Source organism: Bufo bufo, chromosome 2, assembly GCF_905171765.1.
Source record: "Bufo bufo chromosome 2, aBufBuf1.1, whole genome shotgun sequence".
Lineage (NCBI taxonomy): Eukaryota > Metazoa > Chordata > Amphibia > Anura > Bufonidae > Bufo > Bufo bufo.
The window spans coordinates 86,112,228-86,131,280 of record NC_053390.1 but is presented as its reverse complement, the minus strand read 5'-3'; the positions used below and the strand labels follow the sequence as shown (position 1 = coordinate 86,131,280).

The following is a 19,053-nucleotide window of genomic DNA, read 5'->3' as shown; positions in this document are numbered from 1 at the left end:
AATGCCCCCCTTAGGCCGTGCACTAGGCATAAGGTTTTGCCTGGAGTGTTCCTTTAATTTACAGCAGTCTGTAATCTGGATGCCATTTACAAATTACAGACTGCCATAAACTAGCAATCAGGGAAGCCATGGGGACTTCAGTTTATAACGTGGAAGTCTTTCCCATTATTATCGGGAAGCTCCCCATGCAATTTTGATAACAAGGCTACTTTCACACTTGCGGCAGAGTGATTCGGCAAGCAGATGCGGATCCATCTTACAAATGCATTGCAGAAATAGATCAGTCTCTCTGGATGTCATCCGGAGAAATGGATCCGTTATATTTTTTTTTTAAACATTTTTACCGGTCTGTGCATTTCAAGGTAAATTAATGCCGGATCCCGCATTCCGGCAACTGATCCGGAATTTTGGACAGAGATAATACCACAGCATGCCGCGGTATTTCCTCCGTCCAAAACGCCGTTCAGTGACTGAACTGAAGACATCCTGATGCATCCTGAACAGATTCCATTCAGAATGCATGGGGATAAAACTGATCAGTTATTTTCCGATATTGAGCCCCGGAAAAGAAAACCGCTAGTGTGAAAGTACCCTAAGACTGTATTATGGATTTGATGATGTTCTGGCAATTCTCTAATATTTGCTTGCAATTACGGTCACATTTCAAGGCTGGCCGGAGCAGGGGTTAAATGTAACGTGCTCTGTATGATCACAGCTTTGTAGACTGGCAGCCTTTATTCTGCACAAATGTGGTGTTCTTTACAAATCTCCAATAATCGTCTATTATTTAATCTAAACTTCAGAAAGCTGACACTACAGATCTGTGGTGTGTTTGCAAATCTAGGAAGGTTTTAGTTACATAAACTTGTTATGTTCCTAGCACAGTGGATTTCACAGCAAAATCCCGGGGCTTAACTTTCAGGAAATCACTGGAATATTAAAAGCAGACAAGGCACAGAACCGGGGAGCCCGTAGACAATCCTCTTATTCAACAAGAAAGTGTTTTGCAAGGATTGACCACTTTTTGTAGAACCGTTTTAGTCCACATTGTGTCCATTACTTTTAACTTTTTTTTTTTTTTTTTACTTTCAGGATTTTCCTCATGTTAGTGATCTAACTTGTGCCATAAAAACGGTTTGCTTAGGCATTTCCATCGATTTTCCTAGATTTTCTTACTTTTTCAACCCCAGCCAGCTGTAGCTATGAAAAAAGCCATATTCACCTGCACCCCACCGCTCAGTTGTGGCTCCCTTCACTGGTCTTCTGGACAAATATGCCACTGCAGCCATTGATCAGCCTCACAGGCAACGTGTCCCCAAGAGGCACATCACTGCTGAGTCGCATGCCACTTGTGAATATTTTTAAACTGAGGCCAGTCATTGGCTGCCATAGTGCATGGGATCCTGTCCATTCAGGAGTCGGATTAGAGCGGCGGGGTGCATGTGTGTGTGTGTTTTTTTTATTTTTATTTTTTTTCCTTCCACAGTTCTAGCTGGCTACTGTTGAAATAAAATAAAATGGACAACTCCTTTAAGAAGAAATCACCCTGCAGATCAGCCCTTAGTACTATAATACTAATAATATTTGCGTAGGAACCGCTTGTGCCACCAGAACAGATCTTGATAATGATTCAGTCTTTATTTCTATAGTTGTGTTGTTCAAATGGTAACACTCCAAGTGTACTTGTGCTTTAAAAAAGAACAAAACTTTTGATCTGTCATAGTGACACCTCAGAGGTATTGATTGGTGAGGTCTCAGTGCTGAGACCTTCACCAATCACTAGAACGAGGAGAGAGAAGTGCTTGCACAAAGTGCTTTCTCCTCGGTGCAGAAGACTGACTCAATACTGGCTCATAGACCGTCTTCAGTGGCAAGGAGAGACAGCGCTCTATGTAAGCCCTTGCTTCTCCACATTCTAGCGATCGGTGGGGGTCTCAGCCCTCGACTTCCACCGATCAAAACCTTTAATATGTGGCTATGAAAGTCCAGGGACACTTTGCTGTGAATAACAATATGGCGCTGAGTGAAGTGCACAGTAGAGGCTTAAAGGGGTTTTGCTGAATTTTTAACAAGCTGATTGCTGGAAGTTTGACTGCTGGTATTCCCATGTGGGTCCCATTCCCCTGCGCATGCGCTTTGCAGCATCATTCTCTTGGGCAACACTTCAAAGGGGTTATCCCATGATGAATGTAAAAAATGAAATTCAGACATAATATACTTGTCTTTTTCACAAAGCTAGAGCCAGCCCTGTACCCTCACATGGATCTAGAGATCTCCCCATCCAGCTCAGGGGGGGGGGTGTCCTTTCTATTGCAGCTCACTCCCTATCACATCTCAAGGGCCATGTCCTTTCTGCTGAAGCTCTTTCCCTGTAAGTGTCACAGCTTCTAACAGAAGATATGGCTGTTGGCCGTTGAAAATTTGAACTGAGCACATGCGACCACCTCAGTGAGGTGGACAGATAAATGAGAAACACCTCAGGGAGGTGGACGGATAAATAAGAAAAAGAACAAATAGCAGGTGGCTCTATACAGATGCATTTTATTGAATACATTATTTTTTTTTATTACATGCAATTACAATAGTATTCAGATCCAGGTGCTGGTTTAAAAAATGTAGAATATTTTGTAGCACAACCCATTTAAAGATGAGCATGGTTGCATATGTAATGTCTTTATGTGGTATAAAATGTGAATATATGTACACATAAGGAGACAGTCGTCATGCCCTGCCTTACGTTGGCCAGAACTTCTCGCTGTTGCTTTTTTCACATTCATGAGAGGCATAGATTGCTTGGTACTTCTTTTGACCTAATATATTCTGTGAGGTTGTCTGGTCCATACTCTACATTAACCTTCCTGAGGTCCTCCTGCCACTGTTAATACTCTGTAGATGACATTCTGTTCTTTCTATTTTTGAACTACTTCCTCCCTGCTAAAAATTATGTTCCATATGCTCAAAATACTTCCCATCTCTTTTGGACGTCTAGAAGCGTTTGAAAGATGACATTTCTCCAAACACATCCAGAACATCCTTCTAAAGCTTTAGTCGTTGCCTGAGAGAGCCCAAAAAGCAGACGAGCCTCTAAGCATTAGCCATGATCACAACATATGCCAAATGATTTATGTCATCCACAACTGCCTTTTTCAGAGTTCATTAAGAAAAAGTACAAAGTCTTAATGAGATCCAGATTCAGGAAACAGAAAGCCAGACGCCAAGCTGTACCCACCTCACACATTGCCAGTAATATCTATTTATATGGATGTGTCTGTCTACCTCTTGCTTGCTGTTTAAATAGAGGGATATGGTAAGGAAAGCTGGCCCTCTTCTAGACTTAAGTCTTGGCCTGCATTGTGAAGGACTCTTTGTGCTTTACCAAATTGCTTTTGCTGTGGTTGACAAGCCATGACCATTAAATAAAAATGCCCATCCTGGCACACAATGTCTTACAGCTTGCCTATTATTTCCTACTACTCTGCTGGATCACGATATTCCTCAAAGTTCATGTAGAAAAGGTTTTGGTGCACTTTCTGAGAACGCAGTGCTATTTTCTTGAAATATTTAAAATGAACATTTGTATTTTCTCTGTCTGCTACAGCCAATGTGTGCAGAGGCTTTTCTGGCTGATAGTACATTTGACCCAGAGAACTTTTAAAGGAGCACCAGTTTTATGGAATGCTCTTCCTCATTACTCTTCCACTGTTTAAACAATCCCTAAAAGACCCATCACACATCCCGAACTGATCTCTGTGCCATTAACATGTTGGCCTTCTCATAACCTCCAGCCTTGTCTGCTTGTCAATCTTCTATTCCTTTCCCTGATATATATGATCTTTCTTCAACCCTAGTTTTTGTACATGTCTGCATATATCCTCTGTTGTACAGCTCTGCATAATCTATGATCACTCACTAAGGATCATATTAGTACATTTTTAAGGGAAAATTTCTAGCGACTGATGGTAATGCGAAGGACCTCACATAGTTACATAGTTAATTAGGTTGAAAAAAGACACAGGTCCATCAGGTCCAATTTATAATCCTACCATGTTCAGAAGAAGGAAAAAAAACCTTACAGGGTGGTTCCAAATTACCAGATATTAAGAGAAAAATTCCTTAAGAATAAATCCCTGGATCAATGTCCCATCTCCAGAAATCTACTACAAATAACTTATATTTTTCAAGGAACATATCCAGCCCTACCATGAACTTTTAGTCCATGAATTAACCATCAAACAATCCTTTGGCGGAGACTTCCATAATCTCACTGCTCTTACAGGAAACAATCCTCTTCTTTGTTGATCAATTAATACCTGGAGACTTGTCCTCTTGTCAGGGCTGGGTATTAAAAGAACATTTGAAGGATCCTATCGCTAGGATATGCTCCCATTGTCTTATAGGTGCACAGCTGGGACCCGCACTTATATTGGGAACGGAGCCCCGCAAGGTGGTGGCTGGAGGACTCTGGTCTGGCCACCACCAAGCCGGCTCCCCATACAAGTGAATAGGAGCGCACCGCGCATGATCGGCCACCGCTCCTATTCACTTCTATGGGCTCCACGGAAATAGCCGAGCCAGCTCTCTATTTTCGCCGGCCCCATAGAAAATGAATGGAGGGCGGCTGCGGATGCGCTGTGCGCCCTTCAATTTCGGGGCTCCGTTCTCTATATAGGTGTGGGTCCCAGCAGTGGGACCCACACCTATAAGACAATGGGGGCATATCCTAGCGATATGCCCCATTGTCTGATGAGACAACCCCTTTAACCGGAATATTCCTTTAATTTCGCCCACCTCTCTCTGTGTATATGTCTCCATATACCAGTGTCAATGAGAAGTGAAGTCTGGACTTATTTAGTTGAGACCTCATGCGGAGTGGTAAGCGTGTGAGGGCTTGCCTTGCTGTAACATGGCATTGTGTTGTTAATTGGAGCCACATTTGGACAATTATTTGCTCCAATTCTCTAGTGATTCATAAACATTGTTTACATGTTTCTCTAATTAGAATGATTCCCTCTTCAGTTCCTTGCATCAATTGCAGGGTAACGGGGGTTCTGTACATGACATTGGTACGCTAAATGTTTCTCCGGAGTCACTGATGGTATGGGTCTGAGATACTGAAAAATTTAAATCTAATACAAGGGAGTATGATAAGTCCTTTATCACTGGTGTGAGTGCTGGGGGTCTAAATAGAATACAAAACGAGGGGAAGCTCTACATAGTGTGACTTTCAGTTTTCATTTGCACAATTTCTTGGCCATGCATAGTGTACAGAAATCAGGCATAGGGTTAAAGGAGTTTTCCAGTTATAATGATTTTTAAGCAAGTGCCCGCAGGCTTCTCCATGCTGCTTTGGTTTTCTGCCCTGTCTCCATCTTCTGGTCTCCGCACTGTTTACAGCTGGTGGTGCATGGACATGGTCACATGCGCCCCTCCAGCCAATGACTGGCTTCAGCAGTGACCTGCTGCTTGTGGCCACATCACCGCTGAAGCCAGCCATTGGAGTGACCATACCCTTGCAGAGCCAGATGTGAACAGTGTGGGGACTAGAAGACGGTGGGGGCAGCTCAGGGGACCGGAGCAGCGTGGAGCAGTTAAGTATGAATCTTCTTTATCAGCGGGCAGGATGCTTAAAAATCTTTATAACCTGAAAACCCCTTTAAGGGAGTTTCTCATCTGTCACATGACCTTTATGTCACTCCATCTCATTCAAGTGAATGGAATTGAGCTGCAATACCAAGCATAGCCACAATACAGTGTATGGTGTTGTACTTGGTATACTATGTAAAGCCCATAACTGTCGTCTGGGTGCTGCAGCCCATTCAAACAGCTGATCAGTGAGGGTGCCGGAAGTCAATTCACGAATGATCAGATATTGATGATCTATCCTCAGGCAAGTCCCCAATAACTCTTTTAAATAGGTTTTCCAAGATATTTTAACTGATGACCTATCCTCAGGAATGGATGTGTCATCAGTATCTGAACAGCTGTTTGTGAAGGCAGTGGCGCCACAGGCTTCTCTCTGCTCACCAAACTCAGTGCCGTACATTGTCAAGCTATGCTTGGAATTGCAGCTCAGCCCCATTCATTTCATTGGGGCTGAGCTGCGCCTAGGACATGTTGACTGATGAACGTGACGTCACATGGCCGAGGCTAAGCTGCCAGAAGGCCATGGTGCTACTTCGAGCGCCATTGCCCTTTCAAACAGCTGATCGGCTGGTGTCTGACCCACCCCTACCAAACAGATACTTATGACCTATCCAGTCATCCTCCAAGTCTATTGTTGGTTGTCCTATATTACAAAAAAAGTTTTGTTTTTTTTTCCCTTTCCGAGAGACAGCATTACTCTTGTGCATTGGTTGCGTTTGATATAGTAGGCCGGTGACTGGGGCTGAACTGCAACACCAGACCCAGCCAGTCATTGACGAGGGTCTTTCCAAACAACCTCCTCTAGATCTACAGTCGTGGCCAAAAGTTTTGAGAATTACATAAATATTGGAAATTGGAAAAGTTGCTGCTTAAGTTTTTATAATAGCAATTTGCATATACTCCAGAATGTTATGAAGAGTGATCAGATGAATTGCATAGTCCTTCTTTGCCATGAAAATTAACTTAATCCCAAAAAAACTTTCCACTGCATTTAATTGCTGTCATTAAAGGACCTGCTGAGATCATTTCAGTAATCGTCTTGTTAACTCAGGTGAGAATATTGACAAGCACAAGGCTGGAGATCATTATGTCAGGCTGATTGGGTTAAAATGGCAGACTTGACATGTTAAAAGGAGGGTGATGCTTGAAATCATTGTTCTTCCATTAACCATGGTGACCTGCAAAGAAACGCGTGCAGCCATCATTGCGTTGCATAAAAATGGCTTCACAGGCAAGGATATTGTGGCTACTAAGATTGCACCTCAATCAACAATTTATAGGATCATCAAGAACTTCAAGGAAAGTGGTTCAATTCTTGTTAAGAAGGCTTCAGGGAGTACAAGAAAGTCCAGCAAGCGCCAGGATCGTCTCCTAAAGAGGATTCAGCTGCGGGATCGGAGTGCCACCAGTGCAGAGCTTGCTCAGGAATGGCAGCAGGCAGGTGTGAGCGCATCTGCATGCACCGTGAGGCGAAGACTTTTGGAAGATGGCCTGGTGTCAAGAAGGGCAGCAAAGAAGCCACTTCTCTCCAAAAAAACATCAGGGACAGATTGATCTTCTGCAGAAAGTATGGTGAATGGACTGATGAGGACTGGGGCAAAGTCATATTCTCCGATGAAGCCTCTTTCCGATTGTTTGGGGCATCTGGAAAAAGGCTTGTCCGGAGAAGAAAAGGTGAGCGCTACCATCAGTCCTGTGTCATGCCAACAGTAAAGCATCCTGAGACCATTCATGTGTGGGGTTGCTTCTCATCCAAGGGAGTGGGCTCACTCACAATTTTGCCCCAAAACACAGCCATGAATAAAGAATGGTACCAAAACACCCTCCAACAGCAACTTCTTCCAACAATCCAACAACAGTTTGGTGAAGAACAATGCATTTTCCAGCACGATTGAGCACCGTGCCATAAGGCAAAAGTGATAACTAAGTGGCTCGGGGACCAAATCGTTGACATTTTGGGTCCATGGCCTGGAAACTCCCCAGATCTTAATCCCATTGAGAACTTGTGGTCAATCCTCAAGAGGCGGGTGGACAAACAAAAACCCACTAATTCTGACAAACTCCAAGAAGTGATTATGAAAGAATGGGTTGCTATCAGTCAGGAATTGGCCCAGAAGTTGATTGAGAGCATGCCCAGTCGAATTGCAGAGGTCCTGAAAAAGAAGGGCCAACACTGCAAATACTGACTCTTTGCATAAATGTCATGTAATTGTCGATAAAAGCCTTTGAAACGTATGAAGTGCGTGTAATTATATTTCACTACATCACAGAAACAACTGAAACAAAGATCTAAAAGCAGTTTAGCAGCAAACTTTGTGAAAACTAATATTTGTCATTCTCAAAACTTTTGGCCACGACTGTAGGTTCATGTTCTCATGTGTAATAAAGAAATAATATGGAATTACAATATAAATTTGCTTGGAAGCGTAGAGTAAGTTATTGGTGCCTTTTGCTGGTGGGTAAGGTAGTTTTACAAATGTTTTATACATTTGTTTAAGGAGCTGATTGTAACACATATCATTCCTAAACATTACGGGACATTGTATATGGATTATGGGCTGATGAGAAAAGCAGCTGATGCTATAAATTAAAGTTGTGCAATCTGTTTAATTTTGTATATCCAATAATTACTTTTCACCTTGTCTTGTATATATGATCTAATCCTTCCTCAAGCTGTCTTTACATCCATAGTTCTGATCTTGTCAAGGCTTAATATGTTCCATCCCCACTATTCCTATAATAGGATCCGGATTTCTGTGTATTGTCTTTTGTGTAATTTTTTTTTTTTTTTTACTTTTGTGTTTTTTAGACCAAACTTAAGGTTTATGGTTGCAGCTCTGTGCCCAGTTGCACATGTGTTTTAGCAGTGAGGTGATTAGGATTAGGGCTGCAGCTATCGACTATTTTTGTTATCGAGTATTCTATCGTTTAATCGTTAGTACTCTAATAACAAAAAACGAATTAAAAGAAGGTTTTTCTTTATAAAAACTCCTCAGCCCCCTCAGTGCCATCATGCTCCCCTCCCCCCAGTGCCACCATCTCTCCCTCCTAGCCATGTCCCCAGCGCCAGTGAAATAAAATTACCTTTCTTGTAGGGACACTGCTCCACAGCTCCTCCATTTTGTTCTCCGTGTGCTGCACTGTCGTCCTGACGTCAGACAGCGTCTGGTTGGGTAGGATTAGCCTCTTGGTGTGCTTTAGAAAGTTGTGCTCATTGTCCCATGTTACTGATCTGATATGAAAACCCCGTTCATAGAAGAAAATTTCTACAGTTACTTTTATCTCTTTCATCATGTGTACGACCCTCGTTTTGAGCCGCACGGCCCCGTCTTCTGCCATGTGGACTTGGAAGTATACAGAGGTACTTTTTAGCCCTGCGCACATCTGTTGTGGCTCTATTTCTACTTTTATGGGACCTTATTGCCCTTGCGTATGCCCCATTTTCATATGGAGATTGTGGGGGCTTTGCTCTGGTAGTTAGGATTAGCGAGTGCGGCACAGAGGCAAAGTACAAGTTCTTGGTTCAAAACATCGGTGTTTATTCACACGTGAAAGCGAAACAAAAACGCAAGTTGCTTGGTGATCGTTCACACACATGAAAAGTTCATATACAAAACCGTCACCTTTCTCCTGGGTGTTACTTCACACCCTGTTGGAAGTTCTGCTTCGTCAAGTCCACAGGCAGGCGTTAGGCGGCCTGTTCACCCTCACAGGGGTCTGAATCCTTCAGCCCGGCTCAAGCCGTGGATCCCAACACAGCCTTCAGATCACAGCACACAGACCTCCTGAGCTCCACTGTCAGATGGAGGTAATCCTCTTCACCTGGCAGTGCTGGCTGTTTTTTATGCCTGGCAAAACCCGGCCTGGAACATGGGGAGTAGTCACCCACCCAGCGCTTTGACTACTCCCAGTAAGAGCCGTCCCAGATCAGCTATTACAGTTATACTAAGTATCAAGGTTTCAAACAGCAACTGCTGCTGATACATAAAAACCTGCTCTTACTCCACCGAGGCCAGGAACCTCGGTGACACGTACCTATCATCCACGAAGATTCCTTGTACCTTCTTACAAGATACACTGAGTTTGCTTCTGCTGGATCCATATAGAAAGTTACTCTAGGAGAATATCTCCCTAAGGGCTCATGCACACGACTATGTATTTTAAGGTCCGCAAAAAATACGTCAAATGTCCGTGTGCATTTCGTATTTTGCGGAACGGAACAGCTGGCCCCTAATAGAACAGTCCTATCCTTGTCCATAATGCCGACAATAGGATCTGTTCTAGTTTTTTGCGGAACAGACGTATTGGCATACGGAAACTGCACACAGTAACTTCCGTTTTTTTGCAGACACATTGAAATGGATGGTTCCACATACAGTCCGAAAAAAAAAAAACGAAACGGACACGGGAAGAAAATACGTTCGTGTGCATGAGCCCTAAGGAAGGCATTTTTGGGAAAAATAATTAATTTTTTTTAATTCAATGTTTTTCTTGGCAGTGGTTTTACATATTTTTTTCCCCCTTAAATGCTGCAGCCAGATGTTATCTTAATGGGGTAATCCCAGATTTCAGTATTGATGGTTTATCCTCATGATGGGATTCAAAGAAAACAGAAACCAACAGTCTGCAAAAAGACAGATTATTTTTTTTTAACCCTGTACTCAGAAACGGCTGAACATTTTTAATAAAAACCTATTGAAAAAATTATTTTTAGCCCAAAATGAGTGAAATGCAATCCCAAAGGTGTCCATAGCCTTTAATCTTTTACTTTCCTTTGGTCATTTTATTTCCTATACAATACAGAGAAATATATAAAGAAATATGTCATCTCTCTTCAACCTTCTCAACAGCTGTTAGATACCTGTCTTCACCAGGAGCCTCAACAGCTGCCTTGTCTACTGTAGAACAAAGTGATTAAGCCATGCCCTCTCAGCCGATCTCTAGCCAAAGATGGAAGAGATCAGCAGGAGAATAACCCCTTACACTCAGCAAGATTTGTGGAAGACTTTTTTAGGAATATTTAGAAAGTGCTGCAGACTGACAATCATGGAGGACTGTTTATTTGCATCATTAATTTCTAGCGTTAGCTTGCCACAATCAACTGCAGCGCATCTTACGTTCCAAAGAAGGAAGTGTATATTGTTTTTGCTGTGTGTTTTTTTTATTTACTTATTGTATTTCTGCTATAGACACTTGGTCCCTGATACATCTTACGTGTTGTTTTGTAGGTTCGGTATCCATCCAGTGGCAGGACGTATGCCTGGTCAGCTGAACGTACTTCTGGCAGAGGCTGGTGTACCATATGATATTGTACTGGAGATGGATGAGATCAATGAGGATTTTCGTGGTAGGAAGGCAGAGCCCATACATGTACTGATCTCGGCTCTACAACATTATAAACTCTGCTGACTGTATCTGCTCCCTTCCTTTTGTAGAAACTGATCTGGTTCTTGTGATTGGTGCCAATGACACAGTTAATTCTGCAGCCCAGGAAGATCCCAACTCCATCATTGCTGGCATGCCCGTCCTGGAAGTATGGAAATCTAAGCAGGTATGGACCAGAGTCACAAACTAAGGCTACTTTTACACTTGCGTTTTTGCCTGATCCGGCAGGGATCAGCAAAAACGCTTCCGTTACTGATGATGCAACCATCTGCATCCGTTATGAACGGATCCGGTTGTATTATCTGTAACATAGCCAAGACGGATCCTTCATGAACGCCATTGAAAATCAACGGGGGACGGATCTGTTTTCTATTGTCTGAGAAAACAGTTCTGTCCCCATTGACTTGCATTGTGGGTCATGTCGGATCTGTTTTACTCAGCATCTTGCTGCGGTTTACTCTCCGGTATGGGAACGCAACCAAACGGAACGTGTTTTGGAGCACTCCGTTCTGTTCAGTTACATTTTGTCCTAATTGACAATGAATGGGGACAAAGCGGAAGTGTTTTTCTCTGGTATTGAGATCCCATAACGGCTCTCAATAGCGGAAAATGTAAACGCAAGCGTGAAAGTAGCCTTATTTAGTATTTGTTTTATCCTGAGAAGTTATCTGAAGTAGTCCAGCCTTTCTTGCCATGTCCATGTACTCCTGTCCTTGTAGATTGATATATTTCTGTGGGCTGGTCACCTGTGTATTATCATGCTATGATACAAGTACTGTATTCTGAGGGACACATAGGGAGGGAGAAAAATATATTTTATGCCGTAACATAATATTTATACTGTCCTGTAAAAATGAGGACTTCAGGTACAACAATTTAAGCAAACCAAGATGTACCCACTTGCTAAGTGTAGGAAACCACACCATGACATTACTTGGTTGCAAGAGAAGTTTAAACTGGGATTTGATATAATTCTTCAGGCTGTCAGTTGTGAAAACCCCTTTTTGGTAGAAGAGACCCCTGACAATAGGTTCATCCACATTGCTTCTGTGGTCCCCAGCGATTAGCTGTAAACTGCCTGGGAAGGTGGCCATACACATTAGACTGAGTTAACATCACCATTTAGCTTTTCATTCTTCTGATACTTCAGAAGAACAGAAAAGTAAAAAATAAAAAAAAAAGCAGATCCGTTATTTTGAGCATCAGTTTGCGCTTAAAATAACTAATCTGTCTTTTTTGAGCACCAGTTATGATGAGTTTGTGTTTTTCTGATGCGTCAGAAGAACGGAAAGCTAAATGGTGATGTGACCTCAGCCTAGATAGAAGTTGGTTGATGGTTGAACAGCAGTTGAATAAGCATGTCACCAGGTAAACGTTTCTTTCACAGACATGGCTGTACAGATGTTAGGCTTCTTTCACACTAGCGTTAGGCTTGTCCGGCAGGCTATTCCGGCAGAGGAACAGCCTGCCGGATCCGTACTAACACTTGCACGAACAATCTTTCTTTGAATTAAAATTGTTTGTTTTGATCAACTTTAGACCAATGTGTATGGCTGCCTTAAATGGTTGGTTTTCCTATAGTGCCACTGCTGGAGCAATGTAGCATTACACAGTTCACTTTTAAAGGGAACCTCCCACCATGAAAATACAATGTAAGCTACAGGCATCATGTTATAGAGCAGGAGGAGCTGAGCAGATGGATATGTTTTTGTTTATGTGAAAATATTCAGTAAAACTTGTAATTTGTACATTTCAATTCCTGCTCATTCTGGGCTTTGAAGTCCAGGAGGCGGTCCTACCAGTGATTGACAGCTATCTCTGTATACACAGTCACAGAGGGACAGCTGTCACTGATAGGACCGCCTCCTTGACCGCAAAGCCCAGAATGAGCAGGAATATAAATGTAGAAATTACATGTTATACTGAATCTTATCCCATAACATTTATATATCAATTTGCTCAGCTCCTCCTGCTCTATAACCTGCTGCCGGCAGCTCAAACACCATGTTCAACGTGACAGGTTCCCTTTAAGTCATTGGGATGTCCATGTTCAGCACAAATGTGCTTGACCTTCAAGAGCAAAGACATTGGGACAGATGTATTAATTCTGTCTAATATTTTGACACTATAAACTTTATGGTCCAGTTACAGATTACCAGAACAAATATTATGTCATGTTAGTGCGGCACGTAATATCATTGTTTGCCAGTAGCACATCGTTCTGCTTAAACAGGGATGTGCTCTCCACAAACTATGAAACGTGTGGGAATGAACAATCATAGATCATAGTAACGATCATTCATTCCCGTATGCAGACTGAATGTTTTCCCCGCATGTAAATGCAGATGAACAAAGAGAACAATGATGGATTTTGGTGCAATAAGTGAGGGTCATAAACAGTGCCTCCCCCCCCCCTCCATTAACTAGTAGAAGGGCCTGAAGTAATTTTTCCTTCTTTTCTTTGTCCAGGTCATTGTAATGAAGAGGTCTCTGGGTGTTGGTTATGCTGCTGTTGACAATCCCATCTTCTACAAGCCCAATACTGCCATGTTGTTGGGTGATGCCAAGAAGACCTGTGATGCTCTGCAGTCCAAAGTGCGGGAGTCCTACCAGTAATAGATGCTCCTCGTGAGCTTACCTTTTTTTTTTTTTTTTTTTTTTTTTTTTTTTTTTTTAACAAAAGCTCTACCGGCCAGTGTTAACAGTTTTGAAAACCACCAGTTTTTTTTAAATAATAGAACTTGGTATTTTTAGACTGAGACCGGTACTATATGGCTGAAACAAACCGAAATTGGATTTGGTATTTTGAGTCCTTGATACCAATTTTTTTATGAGCCAAGACGGAGCCTTCCACTATTGTACATGAAAGCAATCAATGTTTTATATATTTCTAATTGTAGCAAACGACCTTTCTTAACAACAATCATTGTACTTTGAAAATGTAAAGACCGGAGCCCATCTGATGTTACAACAATTTCTCCCATTTTGTGAAACTGCAATGGTCCCTTTAATAAAATCTTAAGTGGCACAAGATTGAAGATGAACGTGGTGGGATGTTAGAAACATCAATGTGATGTACTTTTACGTGTACCATTTCACTGGCTTGTTATTAAGCGCAAGATCAAAAGCTACGTTTTGGTCAACGTCTTTAAGGCATGTCCATTTTTACATGGGCAGATTTGAGCTCTGATTGGCAATATAGCATTTGGAGCTCATTTACACTGTATGTGCCCAGACAATGGCTAGTGGGATCGTTTAGGCCAATACAGTTCCATTATTGTTGGCAGCACATTCCTGTTTCTACAGGGCGATGTGCTGCCAACAACCAAGATTTCTAATGCTACATAGAAGATGCTCATTTGTCAGGTGATCGATGGCATGTATCCACAGGGCGATGTGCTGCTGACAACCGATGCTTTCTAATGCTACATAGCAGATGCACATTTGTCACGTGATCAGTGGCATGTTTCCACCGGGCGATGTGCTGTCGACAACCAATGCTTTTTAATGCTGCATTAAAGATGCTCATTGGTCGGGTGATCGTGGCTTGTTTCCGCAGGGCGATGATCGAACAAACATTTGTATGAACTTTAGTTCCCAACCATCCGCCCATGTAAAAGGTCCAAATGGTGTAAATCTAGAGCCCTCCATACATTTCCTGAGTCTATGTTCATTTCTCTCAGCATTCATCATTGTATTGATCAGACTGTATTTGCTCCGATTGTCACGTTGATGTGGTTTCAGTATATGTAGCTACATGTACAATGGCGGTGTAGTCGCAGGAAGGCCTGTTGCTGCACAGCAAACTCGCTCTTCGCGCTGCACAGGCTCGTTGTAAGGGCCCTTATGCTAAGCTACAGAAAAGATGAGAAGGTGGCGCAAGAAGACAAGCGATACAAAGGTGTGACCGTGCTGGAGCCAGAACATATTGTAATGCCTTTGCCATTTCTGTACTGAGAGGAAGACCTATACAATCACATGACCCATTATATCACTACAGTAGTCAGGACTATATGTGGAAGCAGTAGAATATTCTACAGGTTCATCAAATATACTACAGAAGTGATAATTTCATGGTACAAGACACCTGCACCACATGCACACATCCTAAAGGTAACACTGGTAGAGTATTGGGACCCGGTACGCTGGAGGGCGGCTGCTTTAGTCCTACAGTTCACAGATTATCAATCATTATTTTTTGACAGGTAACAAACTTTTAAATTGTGAAAGCAATTAAAACTCAAATGACATCATGTGGCATGCAAGGAATGAGGGCAGGCGTACGTTCTTCATTAGGCTTCCGCGGTTTTTACGCCATTTCTAGACCATACGTTCTAGTGGTTTTGTTGTATCTAGATTAATCGAGCAAACACTAATCGAACAAACGCCAACAAAATCACGCAAATAACCGATGACATAGGCCTTTACTGATAACACTACCTCAATGACCGCATTAGTTCTAGGAAACTGGTGAGGTAGGGTCCCCAACTTGTGACGGACCTGGAAACCACGCATCAGGAAACTGTCTTCATCAGGACACATATGCTCTATTGTATGCTCTGTCAGAAAGCACTTTCTATGACTGTTCCATTCAATAACTCAGGTGGGTTTTCTTGCAATGGGCATGGGATGGGGCATGTTGTTGATATACTTAGGAATGGTAAAATTCATGACTAGTATGTCATATGTCCTGAATATAGTATAGGCAATTTGAGCCAGAAGTCAATCACATATATTATTGGCAAACAAAAATGAAAGCCACCAGGTTATTCACTGTTGGATGAATAGTGGGTTGTGTATCAAAGAAACATTACCAAATGTTCTCTGAAATTGAATAGATAGATGAGACAGTGGGTTGTGTGCCCACATTGAACATGGTGTTTGAGCTGCAGGCAGCATATTGTAGAGCGTAAGAAGCTGAGCAGATTGATCTATATAATTTTTTGGGAAAAGATTCAGTATAACTTGTATTTTATGAAGTTAAATTCCTGCTCATTCTGACCTTTGACGTCCAGGAGGCGGTCCTATCACTGATAAAGAGCTGTCTCTGTATACACAGTCATAGAGGGAAGGCTGTCAGTCACTGATAGGACCGCCTCCTGGACTTCAAGGCCCAGGATGAGCAGGAATTTAACTTAATAAAATACAATTTTCACTGAATCTGTTCCCACAATGCTATATGTCAGTCACTGCTCAGCATCTATAACATGCTGCCTGCAGCTCATACACCATGTTCAATGTGTATATCTCTAAATACATAGTTACATCAGCAAGAATGGGCATAATACAGATGGTGCCTAGTTTCCACTGATATGACCTGTGGCTGCTTCCACCGACTTTAGGTGACCTGCATTTTAAAATCATTTGTGTTTCTATAGTTTTATATATTTTTTTTTTTTTTTTTTTTTAGTTTTTGCCACATTTTGAATCACTTAGATCTCCGTATTGGTAAATGCAAATCCACATTCATTACACTTTATATTTTACTGTTTGTTTCAGAGTAATGGATTGGCCGTCACTGGTTTTGGTAGTCTCCGTTTTCGGTGATCCCATGTTAATGCTAGATCAGAATGAGTAACTGAAGTGGTCATGATGTCTGTTTTTTGCTCCTCTAGCGACAAAAGCTATAATTTAATTGTTTAATAAATGTATCATCGTCATGAGATCCATTAAAGAGAAATGAAGTAATTTGCTGCTGTTTTATTTTCGTGGCTTGTTTGAAGAGTGGAGAAGTGTTTGATTTGTAATCTTATACAGTATGAATAGAATACAATATGGATAACTGATTTCTAGAATCTGAATCTATAGACCTTGTACAACTGGAAAACATGATGAGTTTGAGCATCACTAGTGGCTGGCAGTACTGTGCATGAAGCATCCAGGAAACACGTACGATGCAGCTGCTGCTCCAGTGGTGATGGTGACCAGAGAAAAACCTAACCATGATCAACGCTGATCATGTCAACCGAAGGGGGGGGGGGGGTGATGCGATCGGAGTTCATACCTTGTATAGCCAGACAGCCCACATCACAGGGCGGTCTGAACATATTCCCTTTTAGAAATTTTTTTTAATGTATTTTTCCCAAAATAAAATCTACGAATTTAAAAGGGTTGAGTCATCTCAGACAATGGAGGGCATATTGCTAGGATATGCCCCCATTGATAGGTGCAAGTTCCACCTATTGGCCCCGCACCTATCTTGTAAACGGAGCCTTGAAAATCACAGGGGCGGGTAAAATGATTGGTGGCCGCCCTACAATCATTTCTATGAGGCCACTGAAAATAGCTGAGCGGCGCTCCCATTAATTTCTATGGCAATTCAGCCCCATAGAAATGAATGGAGGGCGGCCGTACATGTGCAGTGCACCCTCCGTGACTTTCAACGCTACATTTTCGAGATCGGTGTGGGACCTGCACCTATCAGACAATGGGGGCATATCCTAGCAATATGCCCCCCATTGTCTGAGATGACACAACCCATTTAACACTAATGCACACAGTATGACATGTCACCTATATAAAGTACAACTCTTCCCACAAAAAAGCAAAGACTTGTAAAGCTATCTTGGCCCAAAATGTAAAGGTTAAAACTAGAGATGAGCGTATTTAATATTTTAAAATTCGTTGACACTTCGTTTGTTGGTAAAAGGTGAATTGCGTTATGGATTCCGTTACCACGGACCATAGCGCAATTCTTTTATTATTCATTCCATCATAATAGAAGTCTATGGGCTGCAAAACGGATTCGTCCCGTTTCCATTATGCAGGAGAGGAGTCCTTCCCTGCGAAACAGGACTGATCAGTTTTGCAGCTCATAGACTTCTATTATGACGGAATGGATAACAGAATGCCTCTAAAAGCATTCCGTCATAGAATTGCGTTATGGTCCGTGGAAACGGAATCCATAACGCAATTCAACAAACGAAGTGTGAACGAATTTCATAAGCGGAAATTCGCTCATCTCTAGTTAAAACCATCTGACTGCAATGAGGCAAAATAAATGTTTATACCCCCAAGGCCAAAGCTGAGCTAATCGTCAAGGAGTTTTAATGTGTAACCTACAGTACAGCCTTGCTGGTTTTAAACAGTGGACCTACAATGTATGATGGGGGTTACATTAAAAACCACTCTGTGTGAGCTAGTCAGCCAGTTAGGGGCCGTGCCAACAAATGTATTATATGGAGGAAAGTTAAGACTTGAGTGAGAATTTGTTTCGCAAAAATTAAGGCTAGTTTCAGATATGCAGCAGAGTTCCTTGGCAGGCTGTCCTGGCAGGAGTTCTCCAGATTCAGTATTGGCAGATACTGCCACCCGCCAGACCCCATTGACAATAATGGGGTCCAGCAAAGATCCGGCTGCAACCAGGCAAATATGCAGAGAATTAGCCGGACAGAAACCACTGCACGCAGCCAGTCACAGATGTGAAAGTAGGCTAAGAGAAAAAAGAAAACAATAGGCTGTGTTCTATGGATGAGCCCAACCTGTGGCGCTCCAGCTGTTGCAAAACTACATTTCCTGGGATGCCAGGACAGCCTACAGAGCATGTTGGGAGTTGTAGTTTTGCAACAGTCTGTACCAATGGATTTGCACATGCTGCTAAACGAATTTTAGTGGCGTGTGCACAGTCCCTGATTCATGCAGTATGTGCGGTGTGGGGATTCGCTCTGGTAGGTAGGTTAGCGGACGCAGTATAGAGGCAAAGGACCAGGTTGTAAATCACTCTTCAGTCTTTATTCACACTTATAACCTAACACAACAGTCACTTTTCAGGCTAGGCGCTTGTTCACACACAGAAAAACTAAATAAAGTGCCCCTGGTATCCTGGGTGTCAGTTCGCACCCGGCTGAATGCTCAGCCTCCAAGTCCACTTGCAGGCTTTAAGGCGGCCTGCTCGCCTGACACACGGTCTTCAGACCTCCACTGTCAGAGGGAGGTAATCCACACCACCTGACAGTGCTGGCTGTTTTTTGTAAGCCTGCCAAGACCCGGCCTGGCACGTGGGGAGTAGTCACCCACCCAGCACTT

General features: G+C 42.5%; 1 protein-coding gene and 1 long non-coding RNA gene across 3 annotated transcripts in view; one reads left to right on the top strand and one right to left on the bottom strand.

Annotated features, from left to right (window-relative positions):
* The window catches only part of NNT (nicotinamide nucleotide transhydrogenase), a 116,303-nt gene extending 102,242 nt beyond the window's left edge, over window positions 1-14,061 (top strand). For both annotated transcript variants that reach the window (XM_040421271.1, XM_040421270.1), the window contains exons 20-22: window positions 10,872-10,990; window positions 11,079-11,194; window positions 13,498-14,061. In XM_040421271.1, the coding sequence (XP_040277205.1) occupies window positions 10,872-10,990; window positions 11,079-11,194; window positions 13,498-13,644 (382 nt within the window). In that variant the 3' untranslated portion in view covers window positions 13,645-14,061. The remainder of the gene's footprint in view (window positions 1-10,871; window positions 10,991-11,078; window positions 11,195-13,497) is intronic.
* Window positions 5,384-16,016, bottom strand: LOC120992353. The gene is made up of 3 exons (XR_005776962.1): window positions 15,552-16,016; window positions 9,793-9,794; window positions 5,384-5,394 (listed from the first exon to the last, which is right to left on the bottom strand). It is a non-coding gene; the product is annotated as an uncharacterized LOC120992353 (long non-coding RNA).
* Between the last annotated feature and the right edge of the window lie 3,037 nt (window positions 16,017-19,053).